Raw genomic sequence first — 19479 nt, forward strand, 5'->3', positions numbered from 1 at the left:
ATTTCCATAAATGTTAAAAGTTTGCGCCATCCAGTTAAGCGTACTAAAATTTTAGATCATTTAGGCAGTTCCAAAGCGGATTTTTGTTTTCTGCAAGAAACTCATGTTGATGATAAAATCTTAAATTATATGAATAGAAAATGGGTTGACAGTATTGTTTCTTCTCCTGCTAATTGCAAGAAAAATGGGATAGGTATACTTTTTCCAAAGAAACCTCAGTGCCAAATTTTGAGTAAAATTACAGATGGGAGATATTTAATTGTTAAAGTTAAAGTTCATGACTCTATTATATTTTTAGTAAATGTGTATGGGCCCACGGCGGATGAACCTGGTTTTTGGAATAATCTAGCAAAAAAGGTGTTAAAAATTAGGAATGTCCCTTTAATTGTTGCTGGTAATTTTAATGTTATTTATGATCCTTTATTAGATAGACTATCTCGTAGGAGATTCCATCCCCCTAAAGTTATTTTGCTTTTAAAACGTTTCTTCAAACTACTAAATTGGTTGATATCTGGCGTCTCCATTTTCCTACAGAAAAAATGTTTACTTTCTTTTCTAATCCACACAACTCCCATTGTAGAATTGATTATATCTTAGTCAAAAGACAACTTATTAATTCTATCAAGACCCCTACGATTGGTAATATTGATGTTTCTGATCATGCTATGATTTCTTTTATTTTAAATCTAAATCCATCCTTCACCAGACAACCTAGATGGAGAATGAATTCTCGCATAGCCCTAAATAAACGTAACAAGCCAAAACTTTTATCTGCCATTACTGAATATTTTCAACTGAATCCTGAAGGTTCTACTTCTATGTTTAATAGATGGGATGCTTTTAAGGCTTATGTTCGAGGAGCTACCATCTCTATTATGGCTCACGAAAATAAGACTTTCAATGCTAATATTAAGCATTTAGAAAAACAAATTGCAAAGTATGAACGTCTCTTTATTACGTCTAATGATCCACAATATAGGGATAAGTTACAAAAGCTCCGTTATGATTTCAATACAATTCTTAGTAACAGGGCTGGTATTCAGATTTTTAAGGCCAAAGCTAAATTTAGTTTCAATGCAAATAAATCAGGAAAACTTTTAGCAAACTATCTCCGTATTAAAAAAGATAAAACTGAAATCACTTCTATTCATGGCCCTAATGGTAAAATTGCTTTATCTCATAAAGATATTGTTAAATAATTTTTGGAATTTCACTCCAAATTATATAATAAACCTGATTTTAAGGATGATTCTTTAGTAGATTCTTTCCTTTCCTCATGTGATTTACCTAAGATTTCACAATCAGATAAACTCGGACTTGATTTAACCATTACTAAGGATGAAATTCTATCTGCGATAAAATCTCTCAAATTAAATAAATCTCCCGGTCCTGATGGTATACCTGCAGAATTGTACAAAGAATTTCAAGCCCAACTCTCACCTTTATTACTTCGACTCTTCACAGCGTTTAGTTCATCAGGAAGTACATCTCGGTCTTTTACTGAGGCTTTAATTATTGTTCTTCCTAAACCAGATAAAGACCCCACTCTGGTTTCTAATTACCGCCCAATTTCTTTAATTAATCAAGATTGTATGCTAAAATATTGGCCACACGTTTATCGGCTATATTGGATTCTATCATACATTCAGATCAATCTGGGTTTATGAAGAATAGATATTCAGCTAATAATACAAGAACTTTGTTACATGTCATTGAACAAGGTCATTTGTTGGCTAGTCCTTCAGGAGTCATGGCTTTGGATGCTGAAAAAGCCTTTGATAAAATTCATAGGCAATTTCTATTTCATACCTTATCGGGTGTTAATTTTGGTGATACTTTTATCCGCATGGTTTCCGCTTTATATTTTGCACCTACTGCACGTTTATTTATTAATGGCCAAATTTCTAATCAATTTTTAGGGGTACTCGTCAGGGGTGTCCTCTTATCACACTATTGTTTTTAATTGGTTTTGAACCCTTTCTTGCAACTATAAGGAAATGTGAAAATATTAAAGGAATCAATGTTAAAGATGTTAATATCAAAACCCTAGCATATGCTGAGGATGTACTTTTATTTATCAGTGATCCTCTGTTCTCATTTCCTTCCTTAATTGAAATAATAACAACGTATTCTATGGTTTCTGGATATAAATTAAATACTAACAAAACTGATTTTTTTCCTTTAAATGTTTACTGTACTCCTGATATGATTTCTATGAATGAAATTATTTGGCAAATGAATAAATTAAAATATCTGGGTATTTTTTTCTCTTCATCTATAAAATCAACATTAACTTTAAACAGTAACTTTGTGATAGATTATATTAAAGATAAAACGTCTAAATGGTCTTCATTACATCTGTCATGGTGGGGTAGATTGTAATCTATTAAAATGAATATTGCTCCTAAAATCTTTTACACCCTTGCTATGATCCCCATTCAATTCCCGTTAAAATGTTGTAAAGATGTTGATAAACTTCTTTCCAAATTTATCTGGAATAACAAAGCACCCCTTATTAGCTATAAAAAATAAAAAATGTCTAAAGGTAATGCTGGATTTGGCCTCCCAGATTTTATGCTTTATTATGAGGCGTTTATTTTAAAACAAAGTGCCATATGGTTTAATCAATCCTTTTTACCTAAACCACCTGCATGGTTCCACATTGAACAATCCATTGTGAAACCCTTTCCACTTCCCTCTCCATTAACAATGTCTAACAAATCTTCACCTTTTCATAAATCTATTATCATTAAATCCACTAAAATGATTTTCAATGATTTGGATTACATTTTTCAATATCCCATGTGTAGTACTGATGAATTATCTTTATGGTATAGCAATGTTATTAAATTAAATAAAAATTTAAGTTTTAGGTTTTCTTGGATGAAAGCTGGAATTTTTTACCTTAAAGTTGTCTATTCTAACAGCACTTTTATACCATTTGAGGATTTGCAAACTAAGGGGTTCATTAGGATCGCGGACGGAGTTGAGTCCGTCCACGACCCCAGAGTAGGAGGGAACGTCCGCATGGGCAGCGGCGTTCCCTCCGTGCAGATTAGGATGTGACCGCCAGGGTGGCGGTCACATCCTCTATCTTTAACATTGCGGCAGGTGCAGCTTCAAGCTGCACCCGCCGAAATGTAAAAAATGCATACATTGCATTTGTATGCAGAAAGCGGCAGGCACCGCGCGGTGCCTGCAGCTTTCTGCATACAAATGCAGGAGGGTACCATGGGTACCACCCATGTGCACCCCCCACCCCCCCTTCACCCAGGGGGCCCGCAAAGGGCCCCTGAAGTCTGTATGCTTTTCCACAGCGGAAAAGCCGCCGTGGAAAAGCATCTCTTTTACACTATCCTAATATGGCTGGCGGTGTCTGATAGACACCGCCAGCCATGTTACAGCTTTACCGCCACGGTTGTAAGTCAACCGCAGCGGTAAAGTGGCGGACTGAAACCAGGACCCACCAGCCATCCTAATGTGGCGGTGGGTCCGCAGAGGATTTTCCGCATCCTCCGGGCCGGCGGTGGCTTCCGCCGGCCTGGAGGATGCGGAAAATCCTCCATCGTAATCAGCCCCTAAGTTTGGTTTGGTTAATTCTGAAACCTTATAAAATATGAATATTTATGTAATTCGATCTTAGATTATTTTGAGCAAACTATTCCTTCTAATACTCAAGCTGATTTATCCATTTACATCCAAACTGTCTCAACGAATCATCATGGTGTCTCTATTCTATATAAGAAATTGTCTAATAATCTACGAAGTAATATAAATATGATTGCTACGTTCTGAAATGATGAGCTACCGCTTTCCTTATCTGATAATACATGGGAAAAGATTTGGCTTAGTAATATATCTGGATGGTTACCTGTTTCGCTTTTCCAAACTAATTCTTATATTCTACTTAATTGTTTATGGACCCCATTGCGTTTATTTAGGGCTAAACTTCTTCAATCTGATACTTGTTGGCATTGTAATTTACAATCCGGCTCGCTTCAACATATGCTTTTTCTTGTGCTTTAATCTCCAAATTCTGGAATGAAGTTTGGGTTATTATTAAAAAGATTCTAAATATTCAGGAAGATATTTCATATAAAATGTTAATATGCAAAGCTGTTATTTTATCGCTGGATTTAAGTGCTCTTGAATGTAAACTCTTTAATTTCTTAATCTCAGCTGCGTTAAACTCCATTACATTTTGTTGGAAAGATGTTTCAAAGTTATCAGTTCATGCTTGGTGGTCATGGGTTCTTTTTACAAGAAGAGGTGCTCAGTTATCTATGTCTGGGGTTTGTCATAATTCTATTGCTTATCATTCATTCTGGATTCCTGCTGTTATTTATCTATCAAATTATTAATATATTTATTGCTTGTTCCCCATTTGTTAGTCTTTTATTGTATTAATTGATATTGACTAGTAACTCTATTTGTATTTTATTATCAATTTGCTATTTTAATGTTTATTTCCCTCCCTCTTCCTTTTTACTTTTTCTATGAATACGTTTTTCATTATAGCGATTGAAATGTTTAAGCAAATATTGTATTTTAGGTAATTGTAATAGCTTGTTTCGGATTATTACTCTTTTTTGTATATCTTGCTTGTTTGTTTATTATGAAATAATTTCCAATAAAATATTTTGAACTTAAAGAAAAGAGCTCACACTATTTCTTCTCAATAAATACCTGAACCCTCCCTCCTAACCAACCAACAAAAAGCCTGAATACCACTATCTCTGGCTCTAATCCTCCAATCTCCACAACAGTTCATCGCTAACTCTGAACTGTTTCAACCACCTACACCACACTAGGTTATATTATAACACTATATGCCTACTATTTTCAGATGTATTCATTGTAAATTGTAAATATCTTTCCATAAAGACCTTGTAAAGTGTTCTGATAGTCACTTGATTCAACTATCACTTGAAAGCACAAAAATGATTTGAAGTTTCCTGGTAATTGAAATGCACCTCAGCACAAAGGCCAACAGATGAGCATTGACAATCAACAGCAATAATGGTTCCATAGGGTATAATAAAGTGAGCTTGGATCACAAAATCTAGTCAGAAAAAGACACATTCATAAACAAAATGCACAAACCCAAAATATTTGCTTTAAGTTTCCAATTGTGTTTTGGCAATTTTACCACTTATTCCATTTTGTATGCATCAATTGAGGAGTTCAACAAGTATGCAATATGTAACATTTCTGTGTTATAGTGATGAGGTAATCTCCTAGAAAAGGCTTTACATAAAATAAAGCAAAATTATATTATATTCACAGTATCCAGATCATTCCATCAAGCATCAAACCTGCCACTAATCTTACAGGAGGCTGGACAAATTACACCCAACATTCTGTAGGAACTACATACATGTTGAAAAGGACGACTGCTCGCTATAATCAAATGAGGTATACAAATAATGAAGATTTATACCTAACTTCTTAAAGTTCGCAGAGATAATACATTTTACTTGCTGGAATGCCACAAACTCCTTCCGAGTTCAGACTTGTTTCATTTTCAATAATCCATTTTTTTATCCATATCTCCCCAAAATATTTTTGGACCTAAATTTGGCTATCAGATGTTTCCATGAATAGGGATCTACTGATGTAAATGTGTAATGGTCCATCATCTCAAAAAAAACCAACACGTTTTTATAGAGTTCTTAATGCAAGGAAAAATCATTACTCTCTTCTTGCTATATGAAAAAGGGCAAAGTTAAGACAAAAGGACTTGAGCCTGTACATTTATTTTCAAGGCCAATAATTGCAGTTTTTCTTGTGCCATTAGGTTTGAAGAAAATAAAGGGCAGAATTAAGGTCACTGACTCCAGAGTATTTAAAGAAGAAACTGAATTAAATACAAGTAGATTTCATATATTAAAGTTAACAATGTGAGGTGGAGTGAACACTATGAAAATGGTGGTCCTGCATAATTCTCTTACGTGTTCAAAAACATAGGTGTGCAGAGCAAAATTCCCCCTGGGAAGGAACACTGGGTGACGTGCCCCCGGGGAGCCCTGGGTGACGGGCCCCAGGGGAGCACTGACTCACGGGCCCCAGGGGAGCACTGGGTCACTGGCCCCAGGGGAGCACTGTGTCACAGGCCCCAGGGGAGCTTTGGGTCACGGGCCCCAGGGGAGCTCTGGGTCACGGGCCCCAAGGGGAGCTCTGGGTCACGGGCTCCAGGGGAGAACTGGGTCACGGGCCCCAGGAGAGCACTGGGTCACGACCCTCAGGAGAGCACTGGGTCACGGACCTCAGGGGAGCACTGGGTCACGGGCCTCACAGGAGCACTGGGTCACGGGCCTCAGGGGAGCACTGGGTCACGGGCCTCAGGGGAGGACGAGCTTCCAGGGAACATTGGCCTCAGGCAAGCACTAAGTGACATGCCCCAGGGGAACATTGGGTGACATGCCCAAGGGGAGCTCCAGGTAATGTGTCATTTATGGGCACATCATCAGGTTACAGACTACATCCTGCCTACAAATCTACACTTGGTTTGGTTAAAGGTTAACTTCCAATCTCAGGTTTACACTTGGTTTAGTTATATGCTAACACTCACCCTCAGGCTTTCAACTGGTTTAGCTATAGGTTAACTTACACCGTTAAGTCGACACTTGCCTTATTCACCAGGTGATATAGAAAAGAGGCACAGAGTAATGCAAAGTAAGGTATGCAGCATGTAATAAATCACTGCAATGGGATGTTGGCTATATGAGACACTGAACCAGTTTGAAACTGAAAACATGTTACAAGACACACCTGTCCTTAAAATGTTTTCTGTGAAGACCCAATTCGTTTATAACTGCACCAACACTGGAAACTATAGTTATAAAAAATGGCATAGTTTATTGCTGAAGCACAACACTTGGAGACCTCGCTCAACTTAGACACAGACAACTGTATAGATTGAATTTCCATACAGAAGTCTTTAGAAATAGTGCAGCAAGAAGCATTTTTTAAGTCAAACAAAAAAGTAAAGTAGGGAATGACTGGAAGGGTACAGGGTTATGTGAGATGAGACCATGCTAAGCATGGTTTAATTTGTGGCCATTTTGGTTTGCGACTGGTCAACAGTTGATGTCCACTGACAAAAGTTATGGTTGAGGAAACTGGCACGTATGTTTGAACTGCATTGTCTGATTCCAAGACCAACATATGGTTGAAAGGCATTAGACAAAACTTACCTATGTTGACAACAGATCCTCCTTTCTGCTTCAGCATAGATTTAATACCATACTTGCAAGTCAACATTGGTCCCACGAGATTAGTATGGAGTTGGGATACCATGTCCTCTGTACTTGTTTTTAACAACAAGGCATCCCTGTAAACAATGACAGTTATTTAAACCTAGTTCTTGCACAGTCTAAACAAAAGTATTATCTTGCATATTGGTAGAGTATTTATTTGTAAAGGGTAGTACACATCTAACCCGATTTAACAGATCACCTCAACCAAAGTACAGCAAGTGCTTGACAGGTGTTACCATAAACAATTTACAAGGTCAACCGTCCATGAAAAATATGATATAAATTAGTGGGTTCAACAGGTACTGAGCTATGTGACAAAACTATTGTATAACCATTCAGGATGGACAAACTGCTTTCCAGATAATTTGCATCTTTTTGGTATTCTGTGAAAGCTGCAGACCAGCAGTAAAATGCACCATTAAAGCTACTGAGTCAAACGCACAGTTTAGGGCACGCTGTTCTTTGACCACATTACTTTTACATACCAATCCCATTGTGCTAGTCCTTATCTTATCTTTTGTATCACTACAAAGTTGGCCCAGATTGTATTATGATAAAATACACTTGCTACATCTGCAGCTTAAGACAGTTTTTAGCAATGCGAGTCCAAGGTCTCAAAATGTACTTGTAGCACTGAGACAGTTACCATATGTTACAATAAAAGTAAATCATGTTACAGATTCCATAACTGCGACTGATAGAAGTGAGCCATTGTCAGAGCAGCCTTGGCAATGTGAAATGCCTAGAATAGCCAAAGCAGTCCTCGCCTCATTGTTGGATGGACAAGTAATGAAACTTCTGTGCTTAGAGAACCAAAAATCTGAGAACATTTGTAAGCTGCAAGTATTGGGCCTATGGCACCATTGTTGAAAAACACTATCAGAATATTTCTCGGGGGCTTGCATGATTCAAGGGCAGTTTGGCAATATTGCCACAGTCCTTGGAAACATTAGAAACAAATGCCACTGCGGGCCCACTGTGATATCAAGTAACTCCTTTATATGCATGTATATATGTCTGTAGGTAGTATTTGTATAGTGAAAACCTAGTGAAAAGGCAGCGAAACGCTGAAATGAGTCTAACTCAAGCACACATTGTGACTGGAGAGGAAGCTTGATTGAGAGTGCCCCATGGATCTTCCACCATATCCTAAATTGGAGAAGGTTGTGTGCAGTCCTAAAGGATACAGGGATATTGTTCCAGATCCTGGGGGCACAGATGGAAAAAGCCTGCAGCCTTGTTCTTTCTTGTTTACATTTCTTTGTCTCCAGTATAATAGTGCTCTGGCAGTGGGAGTGCCCAGAACTACCAGAGATGGTGAGTTTGTCTGCCAGATAGATTGTGATGTTATTTTAAGTGATGATTCTGATGTTTTTGAAGATGATGCAGGTCAGTAAGGGGTCAAGAAGAACCCTATCAGTAAGCCATAAACATTTAGTAGGAACCAATGAAGGAATATGGCGACTTCCAGGGTGACTAAGGTAGAAGACAGCAGTGCTACCTTTGGGGGCACAGTTGATCTCCTTCACAAAACAATTGCGAAACTGGGAATTTCCAAAGGCGAAATGTCAGCCCACATTGAGGATGCGGAGAGTCACTCCAGAAGAAATCATCTGTATCTTCTTGGGTTCCAGGAGGGTTGTGAAGGATCCCATCCCAAGAAATTCTTGGAAACATGGCTCAAAACCTTACTGCCTGATGACATGTACTCTCCATTATTATTATTATTATATTTCTTATATAGCGCCAGAATCGACCTCCGAAGGGGTATCTCCGCGCTTGCCTTGGGAACCCGTCCTGGTTTTTCCCTGTGAGATAGCCCCTACAGGGCATCCCCAAGGTGAAAGCCAGGCATCCCGCCGCGGGGGGCCGTTGTGGAGATTAAGCAAGCTTAATGCCCAGAGTTGCAGAGTGTGAACCCATGATTAGGTCAGGCACCGAAGCGAGAATTATCGAGTCCGTGGACATTTGAGCTCAACACCCTGCCGCGTCGGGAATTGAACCCTGGTCCCGGGTCTGATCTCTGCTTCAGGGTCTGCCTGCTCTAACCAGTGAGCCACACTGCTCCATGCTTCCTAGCTGAACATGTAGACCGGGCACAAAAGCAAAACTGCCACCTGGAGCCCCATCACAGCCTATGATCACACACTTGTAAAATTACAGTAACAGAGACCTCATCCTACGCAGCGCGAGGGAGTCAGGAGAGGTTAAATATGAAGCCCGCAAAATACGGATTTCCCCAGATTATACGACCGACTGGTGCGGAGGCAAAGGAAATCCTTTGGATAAGTAAAACAAGAACTGTGCGCGGTGGATATCAAATACATTCTATACCTGGTAAAATAAAAAATTATTCACAATTGGAAAATGCTATTTTTCCTCACCCAAACAGGGTTTGGGAGTTGGTTGAGGAACGGCCCTCATTCCGGCCATCAGGAAGTTGTGGACAGAAGGGGGTGCGGAGGGCCCCAGGTAATCCTAGACATTGAAGTGGATCCACGCAACACCACAGATAATGGCTGCATAGAGGCCGTGGCAGGGCTGGGCACACCGGTGGACGAGCCGGTGATAATGCAGCCATGCAACAGATCCGATAGACATGGAGGACAATATCAGGTATTGGGAGCCGGGACTTGACAGAACTGGTTTGATACTCCTGAAATTCCAAGGCAGTATACATAGACTTTATAGGTGTTCCCATAGGCGTTTATTGTAGTTTTTCTTTTCCTTGCCTCATTTGATCAGTATGTTGGGAGACAGATGCTTCTGGGGTAGAAGTATAGTGTATGGGGTTGAAATGGGCGGGGGTTGTTGTATTTCCATATTCATGATTGTTGATGGCACTAAGAAGAAGTATTATAGCAAATACGCAGTCTACTGATTTCCCAACTGCAGTTACAAGGTAAATTCACTTGCCAGTTCAAAATAATAACCTGGAATGTCAATGGGCTCCTAGATAATATTAAGAGAGGGGTGGTAATGATGTACATTAAAAACACTCTACTGGGGTTATCTTGTTTCAAGAGGCTCATGTCCTGGGGAACAGATGCGCCTTCTTCAGGAAATACTGCTATTCCAGAATCTAACATGCGGGCTTCGCCAGAGGCTCTAGTGGGGTAGCGATAATGCACCATAAGTTGCTCTAGCGGTCGGCCACCAAGGTAGAAACAGACGACCTAGACTGCTTTGTGGTCCTAGAGAAAATGCTTTAAGCATCCCCCTAGAGTCTATGCAGAGTTTATAACTCTCCTTCATTGGTTTCTGGCGCACTGCAGGAACTCTCACATGTGCTGCTACAGACCCCGCTGGGAATCTGGTGGTGGGAGGTAATTTAAATGTATAAATGAATAGAACCTTAGACACACACTCAGGCACAATCACCACCAGATCTCAAGTGCTGACAAAATGGGAAATGTCCATGGGTCAGGGTGACACCTGGCAACCATACGACTGAGGTTTCGCCCACTACCCTGCCTGCACACTTATTACTCAAGGATAGATTAATTCTTTATCCCCCAAGAGGGTATTGTCCTTACTGCAAGTGCCCAGATTCTCTCGCAAGGCCTCTCAGACCACTCCCCGATCACAGTATGCTTTTATGTAATCTCCGGAGCCTCTGGAGGTATTTTGCAATGGAATACACAGTGGCTTCAAAATAGTGATTTCAAAGATCTCCTCTGTGATGCAATTAGCGAATTCTTTGATCTCAACACTCCGTCTCTGTACTTTCCACTGAGCCTACTGGAGGTGCTAAATGCAACATTAAGGGGTGAGGGCCTCTCTATGGTCCAAGGCAGAGAGCGTGATGGAGTTTATAGAAATGGAGAAGATCCTCCTTCTGAAATGGGAACTTGCGTTCAGAGAGGCAGGAGTGCACCAGACAGTCTTGGAGGAACTGCAAGTGTCCATCCAGCACAAACTATTGAACACAGCCAGGCTTGCTTTCAACATGTCCAGATATAGGATCTATGAACACAGGAATAAAGCTAGTAAACGTCTCTACTGGTTAGCACAAAGGGAAGAGGGGGCTAATCCCTTATTACACTTGAACAAAGACTGAATAGTTTCAAGGTCCCACAAAATTACAGAAGTCTTTAAAGGATCCTGTAGGCAACTTTATAGAGCACATGCTCTGCCAAGATTGCAGTAGCTCTATCCCACTGTAAGTGACCATCCACTATGCTCCCTTTTGCAGGCATACAAAAAACTGCAAATCCGGGGGCTTCAAACTTTGGGGGAGGGCTCCCATAGGGGGACCTTGACTGATCTCAAAGGGGGTTTGCCAGGCTCTGGCCAAAAGAAGCATTATGTTGATAACAGTGCTTTGTTTTAAGAGGAACAAAATGTGCGTCAGTAAGCGGCTCGGTAATGGGCCATCACTAATTATTTTTCATTTATATCCTAGCTGGGAGTATATGTCAAAATGGAAGGAACTTCAAATACTCTTCAAGTCCACCACCCCCATTCTAATAATCACACTTGTTGATTCTTTTAGACGTTAGTAAGGCCTGCCTGGCCAGAATAGTATGTTTGGCAATCATGTATTTGATTGCATTTTGAAAATGGTAAGGATTAGTTACTTACCTGTAATCCTAGTTCTCATCCAGGGGTATATTCATTAAAGTCATAATCTCTGAATAATCCCCGCCCATGTGCGGGATCCCGGAGCGTATATACATATATATATATATATATATATATATACATATTCACTGAAAAAACCATAGGTTATAGACCATATATAGTTAGGAATTAGCATTTACAAAACCTTAATTTACTCGCACAAAACCATAGAAATTCGCATATATAGTTAGTTGCAATAACTATATATCACGCACCAGCAATCCACTGCTGATGATGTCACATATTACATCATTCATGACATAGTCAGTGACATCACTGATGACATCACTGATGACATCATCCAGTGACTGTGTGTTTAAATATGTCTTACATATTGAAGAATGAGTGGATGTATAAGTGTCTGGATGAAGAATTTAGTAGGTGCATGACTGACTGTATGAGAGAGTGATTAAATGTGTCTCACTGAGTGCATGGGTTAGTGACTAAACTGTCTTAATTTGTGCATCATTATGTCTGTTGTTCTGTAAACTGCTGAATGTGGTAATCAGTAGCTATATGAGTAACTATATGGGATATTCATTGGTTGCCCAAGTATTTGTATGGGAGACTGAGTATGTGTATGAGTGGCTCGGAGGTGTATGACTCTGTGCAAAGATGTGTGAGCAGTTGATTCACTAGATGTATGGGTTCAAAAGTGCATGTGGAAACAGCTGCATGGGCGGTTGACTGTGTGCATGAGTGTATTGGTGAGTGAATGGATATCTCAGTGCTACATGTCAAAGTAAGTACATATGTAAAACACAGTACATGTGAGAGTTGACATATATAAATAACTGTGCATAAGAGCCAGTGAATGTGTGAGTGGCTGTATGGATCATTGTGAACTTGTATCAGTGATTGTATAAGAGAGTAAATATGTGTTAGTATATGTTTGATTAAGTAAGGTGTGTATAACTGTATAGTTGAGGAAATGGAGGTGTGATTGATTCTTTGCATGACTGACTAGGTGTGTGAGTAACTCCATGGATGAGTGACAGGCTGTGAGTGTCTGTTTACACTGATTGTATCTAAGGTTATATTAGAGTCTGAAGAGGTTCATCGTATTATCACATGAATTATATCATCAGTGATGTGATCAGTAATGTCAAATGAGATGTTATCAGTGATTTCATCAGTGATGTCATTTGAGATGTCATCAGTGATGTGATCAGTAATATCAAATGAGATGTCATCAGTGATGTCATTTGAGATGTCATCAGTGATGTCATTTGAGATGTCATCAGTGATGTCATTTGAGATGTCATCAGTGATGTCATCAGTGATGTCACTGACCATGTCATGAATGATGTAATATGTGACATCATCAGCAGTGGATTGCGGGTGCGCGATATATAGTTATTGTAACTAACTATATATGCGAATTTCTATGGTTTTGTGCAAGTAAATTAAGGTTTTGTAAATGCTAATTCCTAACTATATATGGTCTATAACCTATGGTTTTTTCAGTGAATTTCAATGGTTTTTTAATAGCAAATATGAAAAGCTGTAAAATGTCAAGTACGTGGTAAGTAAAAACATTTTCGTATTTATGCACGCTGATGATTCTTGGAAGAGGTTGACACAGATGACATCTTAAGGAACAAAGAAAGACAAATTAAGGATGAGGAAGTTGTCACTTTAGTTTTTTCATCAGCTAGCGACAGCAACAAACACATTGTAATGGAGATTAGAGAGGCTACGCATGGGTGAATAAATTTTGAAAAGAAATGGCGACTCCCCCCTTTAGCAGATTAGCTAAATCTTTGCGTAATTTGGGCACAAAAGTTATATTATTGAAAGTAGATGGTTATAGTTCTGGTTAATTTCCATTCAGAGTGTCCTACACAGCACCACTCTAGGTAAACACTACTTTATGTAAAACCTGGGACATAGCACTCATTGGAATGTTTGTGATCTTTCCTGTTAAGATGCATCATAAGTTATTTTAACCATTCCATATAAAGTCATGCATAAAAATGAATACACAGACACAAGTAACATGTGTATCCAAAAACAAAATACAGATTTCGGCCTTATTTATTGCCTCTAGTTTTCAAAGGCAAATTTCTGTGGAAAACATGCACATTAAGGGTTGCCTTTCCTTAAACCTTTGTTTTTTTTTAAAAATTGGAAGAAACAAAAAGTCTTCCCTTCCATAAATAACCCAAGACTTTTTTTTTGTTATGGCAAGGTAACGAAATAGAGAATAAACTATAGTTGGTCACCATGGTCCGGACGAAAATGAAAAATCAATGATACTAAGTACCTGTAAACACTGAGCAGACATGTGAATGTGACATTCTGATTATTGCTATGCCCGAATATGTATATAACTGCTCCAATCACTATGCTAATAAACAGATTTTCAAAAAAAAAAAAAAAAAAAGAAGGGATGGTTCTTCACCAGATTAGATATTTACCCAGACCCTCATTCTCCAATGTGATGAACTAGGCTAAAATTCTTCTGGTGCCTGCACCCTGTCACAGAATATCACCCCAAAACATGAAAGCGCCCAAACACCAGATTGAGTTGAACCCCACAGTAAGCCTTATTTCTTCAGGGCCTCAGAATTTCTTTTGCTTTGCTCATGGAAATTGTGGGATATAGGACAGATAAGGTGTCACCATTAAGAAAGGGTAGTATTTAAATTTGCATATCAATTATGTTTAACCTTTTAAAAATATGATATGCTAGCTTGAACTTATGCTTTACATTTGAAGCCGAATTCAACAGCTTAAGTAAGTACGTTTTCGTAGTTGTAACTTTAAAGGGTGATGTAGCAAACTGTAAAGATTTTCTAAAACAGTGGAGCGTATTTAGTTTTTTAATGTACATGTTTATGAAACGATTACACAAATGAAACATTTGTGAGTTTTAAATTTCCGGAGAAGTATAATTTACCAATAGTTTTCTCTGTAGATGTTTTTCCATTAACAAACCCAGTTCCATCACCCGCCCAGGATATCACTACTGTTCCCCATGTCATAAAACCTTAGGATGTTCAATAACTGAAACAGCTAATATGGGTTTACTTACAGGGGACATCTTTTGTTCTGTTTTGTAAAGTAAAACTATTGTGAACGCAAGAATTATACATAGTAAGTGTTTAATATAGCATTTGTCTGTCATTGGTTAAGCAGCTAGGACCTGTTCACTCTTGACACCCCAGGTGCTGTGTATGTTGCACTATAGTGCTGCATCGGGAATACGGACAACCCTATTGATGTCGACTTTTCATTATTGATTATTGTAAAGAAATGGCGACTCCCCCCTTTAGCAGATTAGCTAAATCTTTGCGTAATTTGGGCATAAAAGTTATATTATTGGAAGTAGATGGTTATAGTTCTGGTTAATTTCCATTCAGAATGTCCTACACAGCACCACGCTAGGTAAATATGCTGCCTTGGGACTATTCGCACAACAGACCGCTACTGACCATTGTTGCTTCTGTTTTAATAAAAAATGTTTTAAGGTGTTTTCTGTTTTTGTTGCGATGTATATATTTATAAGTTATTAAAGTGTTATAATCCTACTACTTTGTTGGAGTGCTATATATTTTTAATGTGACACATAATTGTGAAGACTTTGATGTACAAAAAGGCATCCCTGGAATCTTCCGCTTCAGGCTCGGTCCCACACACCCTCACAGTGAGAATCCCCTCTCCAATCACAATACAGGATGGTTATCAGATTGTAGGAACGCGTGTAGTGTGACGGATCTCATCGGGTGGGGGCCTTGATCTACTGTAACTCCTTTGAAGAGGGGTGATTCTTTCCAGTTGAGGCCATAAACTACATCCGCAGGGCTAGGTGATAGCCTGGGACCGGCCTGGACAATCGGACACAGAGGAAGAGGAGTGTCAGAGGGTGCGGTAGTAAATAGGGTGAAAGGGAGGTGTCGGGCGGGCACAGGGTGTGATTCTCAGGGAAGAGCAGCGCAAATGGGGGGAGGTTTATGGCCCATGCATAAGACAGAGAGCGGGGGTGACCAGTGCGTGGGGAGATGCTTGCGAGGGTGGGGAGCCATGCTGAGGATCGGCAGCGTGCAGAGAGTGGGTCTGGTCAAAGCATCTAAAATGGCTGCCGTGCACGACAAAAGTGTGGCATTGGAAAAAAAGCAAGATGGCGCACACAATGTTTATCAATACGGATTAATTTATAACAATTATTTTTAACAATATATTTACTCGCAGTGTCAAAATGGCGGTCAACACTTCCTGATTTCCTTCGAATCGAACGTTAACAGACGTCACGATCGGCGGCGTGCAGAGAGTGGGTCTGGTCAAGGCATCTAAAATGGCTGCTGTGCACGACAAAAGTGTGGCATTGGAAAAAAAGCAAGATGGCGCAGACAATGTTTATCAATACGGATTAATTTATAACAATTATTTTTAACAATATATTTACTCGCAGTGTCAAAATGGCGGTCAACACTTCCTGATTTCCTTCGAATCGAACGTTAACAGACGTCACGATCGGCGGCGTGCAAAGAGTGGGTCTGGTCAAGGCATCTAAAATGGCTGCCGTGCACGACAAAAGTGTGGCATTGGAAAAAAGCAAGATGGCGCCACGCAGCAAAAAAAAAAAAAAACGCTCATGCGCAGCCTCCTCAATCACCCTCAGAAAACATAGGGGGTCAGGATACGTCTCCCGTACCCCCTTATACCCATTTCTCACATTGTTTTTCCTCCATCTTGTAATTTAATTAAATCGAAACACAAAATGGCAAATTCCCGTTTCGCTACCAGTTTGCGACCCGGTTCGCGAACCGGGAAGCGCTTCTACCGCGAAAAATTAAATTTTTTTATTTGCCCCACAGGACCCTTTAATAACCCCAACATCATTCCTAGGGGGTCAAGAGGGGTCTACCTTGCCCCCTTTCATTAAATTCCCCCTTCGTTTTTCTCCTCCTCTTGTCTCTCGATCCTACCGAGAGACAAGATGGCGGCCGCACCGGACTGGTTAGAATGTTGACAGACACCGGAGAGCCAATCAGCTTCGCTTCGCAAAGCTCCGTTACGCGAAAAGTACGCGATCTGGAGCGCTATCCGGGACGCTGTCACAGATATATCTGTTTTTTTAAACGCTAATTTCTCGAAATCCACTGGAGCACATATATTGAGACCCAGCAAAGGCACATCGGGCTAACAGTCCCTACAATTTTGCCAAGATTTGTGTAAATCCATTCAGCCGTTCGAGCTAAAAGTGAGGCCAAACGCCCTATGGAAAAATGAATGGGAAAAACGCGTTTTGGGACCCCCCTTTTATCTCGGCACCCCCTTGACGAAACTCCCCCAAATTCTCAGGGGCTGCTCAGAAACAAAATGTGCCATTTTCATGGAAATTTCAGCCGATTCCGTCCACAAACGCCAAAGTTATTAGACATAGAATTTTCAACAGTTCCATAGAGAAAAAATCCTAACTATATATACCTACTGGCGACCGCCAGTAGGTAATATATATAATATAAATATTTATTCACTGAAAAAACCATAGGTTTCACACCAGTTATAGTTAGCTGGACATTTTACTGACATAAAGCCATTGAAATTCCCACGTTATAGTTAGTTGGACTCACTATAACTTGCGCGCCTGCAATGCACTGCTGATGATGTCACATATTACATCACTCATGACATGGTCAGTGACATCCCTCATGACATCACTGATGACACCATCCAGTGAATGTGTGTCTTTCTGAAAAATAAATATGTTTTATATATGTATATGTAAAAGTCAATGGAAGAATAACTGTTTAAATAAGTGTCTAAATTGATGTTTTCTTAAAAGAAAAATTGATTGGTTACCTGGCTTATTAAGTGTATCTTAGTGAATACATATATTAGTGAGAAATGTTTAAATATTTAAATATATGTATTAGTGTTTCACTTTGTGTATATGTGGCTGCATGGGGTTGTGAGTAGCTACATGTGTGTGTATATGGGTTATTAGATGTTGTTTTTAGTATCAGTATGAGTGTCTGTATGGTTTGGTGGGGGTATGACTTAGCACATAGATGCATCAATGACTGACTCTCTGTTTGTATGTGTTATGAACACAACATATGTGCAGGACTGTATGGGTGGATGAGTGTGTATATGTGTGTGTTATTAAGTGAATGACTGTCTCACTAGTGTCTTTATCAGTAACTACATATGTTTTAATCTAGTATATGTGAATATTGATGTATATAAGTGAGTATATGTGAGAGTAAGAGATTGTAAGAGTTCCTGTTTAAATAAGTATGTGTTTCTATAAGTGATTGTTTAAGAGAGTAAGTATGTGTATGTTTCCTTAGAAGTAAGGTGGTAGTGTGTGTATAGCTGTATATGCAAATAAATGGATGTTCAAAAGTTTATTTGCATGTGTGAGTATGTGTGTGAGTAACTTTTGGATGACTTTCGGTGCGTAACAGGATGTATAGGTGTTTCACTACATATGATGAGTGGATATATGTATGAGTGACTATATAGAACTGTTGGTGAATGAGTGGATGTGTATATAGATGGTGGTATTACTGAATTGGTTGTTGTAACTGGTATGGGTATCTCCATTTTTTTGAAAATTTTATTTTCTATTTTTGAATATGTGTTTCAAGGGTTACATTACACTGAAAGGAGGTCTGTCACTCTGTCACAAGGATGGTGTCATCAGTGATGTCATGAGTGATGTCACTGACCATGTCATGAGTGATGTAATATGTGACGTCATCAGCAGTGCATTGCAGGCGCGCAAGTTATAGTGAGTCCAACTAACTATAATATGGGAATTTCAATGGTTTTATGTCAGTAAAATTTCCAGCTAACTATAACTGGTGTGAAACCTATGGTTTTTTCAGTGAATTTTATAGGTTTTTTAAATGCTAATTCCTAACTATAACTGGTGTGAAACCTGTGTTTTTTTTCAGTGAATTTCAAAGGTTTTTTTAAATGCTAATTCCTAACTATAACTGGTGTGAAACCTATGGTTTTTTCAGTGAATTTCATAGGTTTTTTAAATGCTAATTCCTAACTATAACTGATGTGAAACCTATGGTTTTTTCAGTGAATTTCATAGGTTTTTTAATAGCAAATTTCTATAGCTATGAAATATATTTTTTTTAATGAATCCTATATTGTATATTTATGTAATACTATTTTTTTATATGTATATTCTTCATTTTTTTCTTGCCCTGGAGCGCTCCCGGTGCGCGTTCCGGTGAGCGCACTGGTAAGCGCAGTCTTGCGGCGCGCCCCAGGGTGCGTACCGGTGAGCGTCCCGTTAGCGCTATTGCCGCGAACGAAAACATCATCGTGACGTGCCGCGTCCGCGTGATACGCACGGCGTAAGCGCACCCGGAAGCATCCACGCGCATACGAACGCACTACGTAAGCGCCGCCGGGCGCGACCCCCTGGCGCGCAACGGGGCTCGTAGTGTAAGCGCGTCGGGTCATGTGACCTGAAAATAACACTTTTCATTGGTTCAGAACAGTTTTGGTTTCCAAATGATGAAAGCCCGGCTCATGTGACCTGAAAATAACACTTTTCATTGGTTCAGAACAGTTTGTTTTCCAAATGATGAAAGCCCCCACCTTTTTTCCTCATTCTCACTTTATT

At 39.4% G+C, this 19479-nt stretch overlaps 1 protein-coding gene across 7 annotated transcripts in view; it reads right to left on the bottom strand.

The window, feature by feature from the left end:
- CBR4 (carbonyl reductase 4) overlaps positions 1–19479 on the bottom strand; it is a 232346-nt gene that overhangs the window by 133222 nt on the left and 79645 nt on the right. For all 7 annotated transcript variants that reach the window (XM_086962412.1, XM_086962413.1, XM_086962417.1 and 4 more), the window contains one exon: positions 7197–7333. In XM_086962412.1, coding sequence (XP_086818538.1) covers positions 7197–7333 — 137 coding nt within the window. The remainder of the gene's footprint in view (positions 1–7196; positions 7334–19479) is intronic.

Source organism: Lissotriton vulgaris, chromosome 3_1 (assembly GCF_964263255.1).
Source record: "Lissotriton vulgaris chromosome 3_1, aLisVul1.2, whole genome shotgun sequence".
Lineage (NCBI taxonomy): Eukaryota > Metazoa > Chordata > Amphibia > Caudata > Salamandridae > Lissotriton > Lissotriton vulgaris.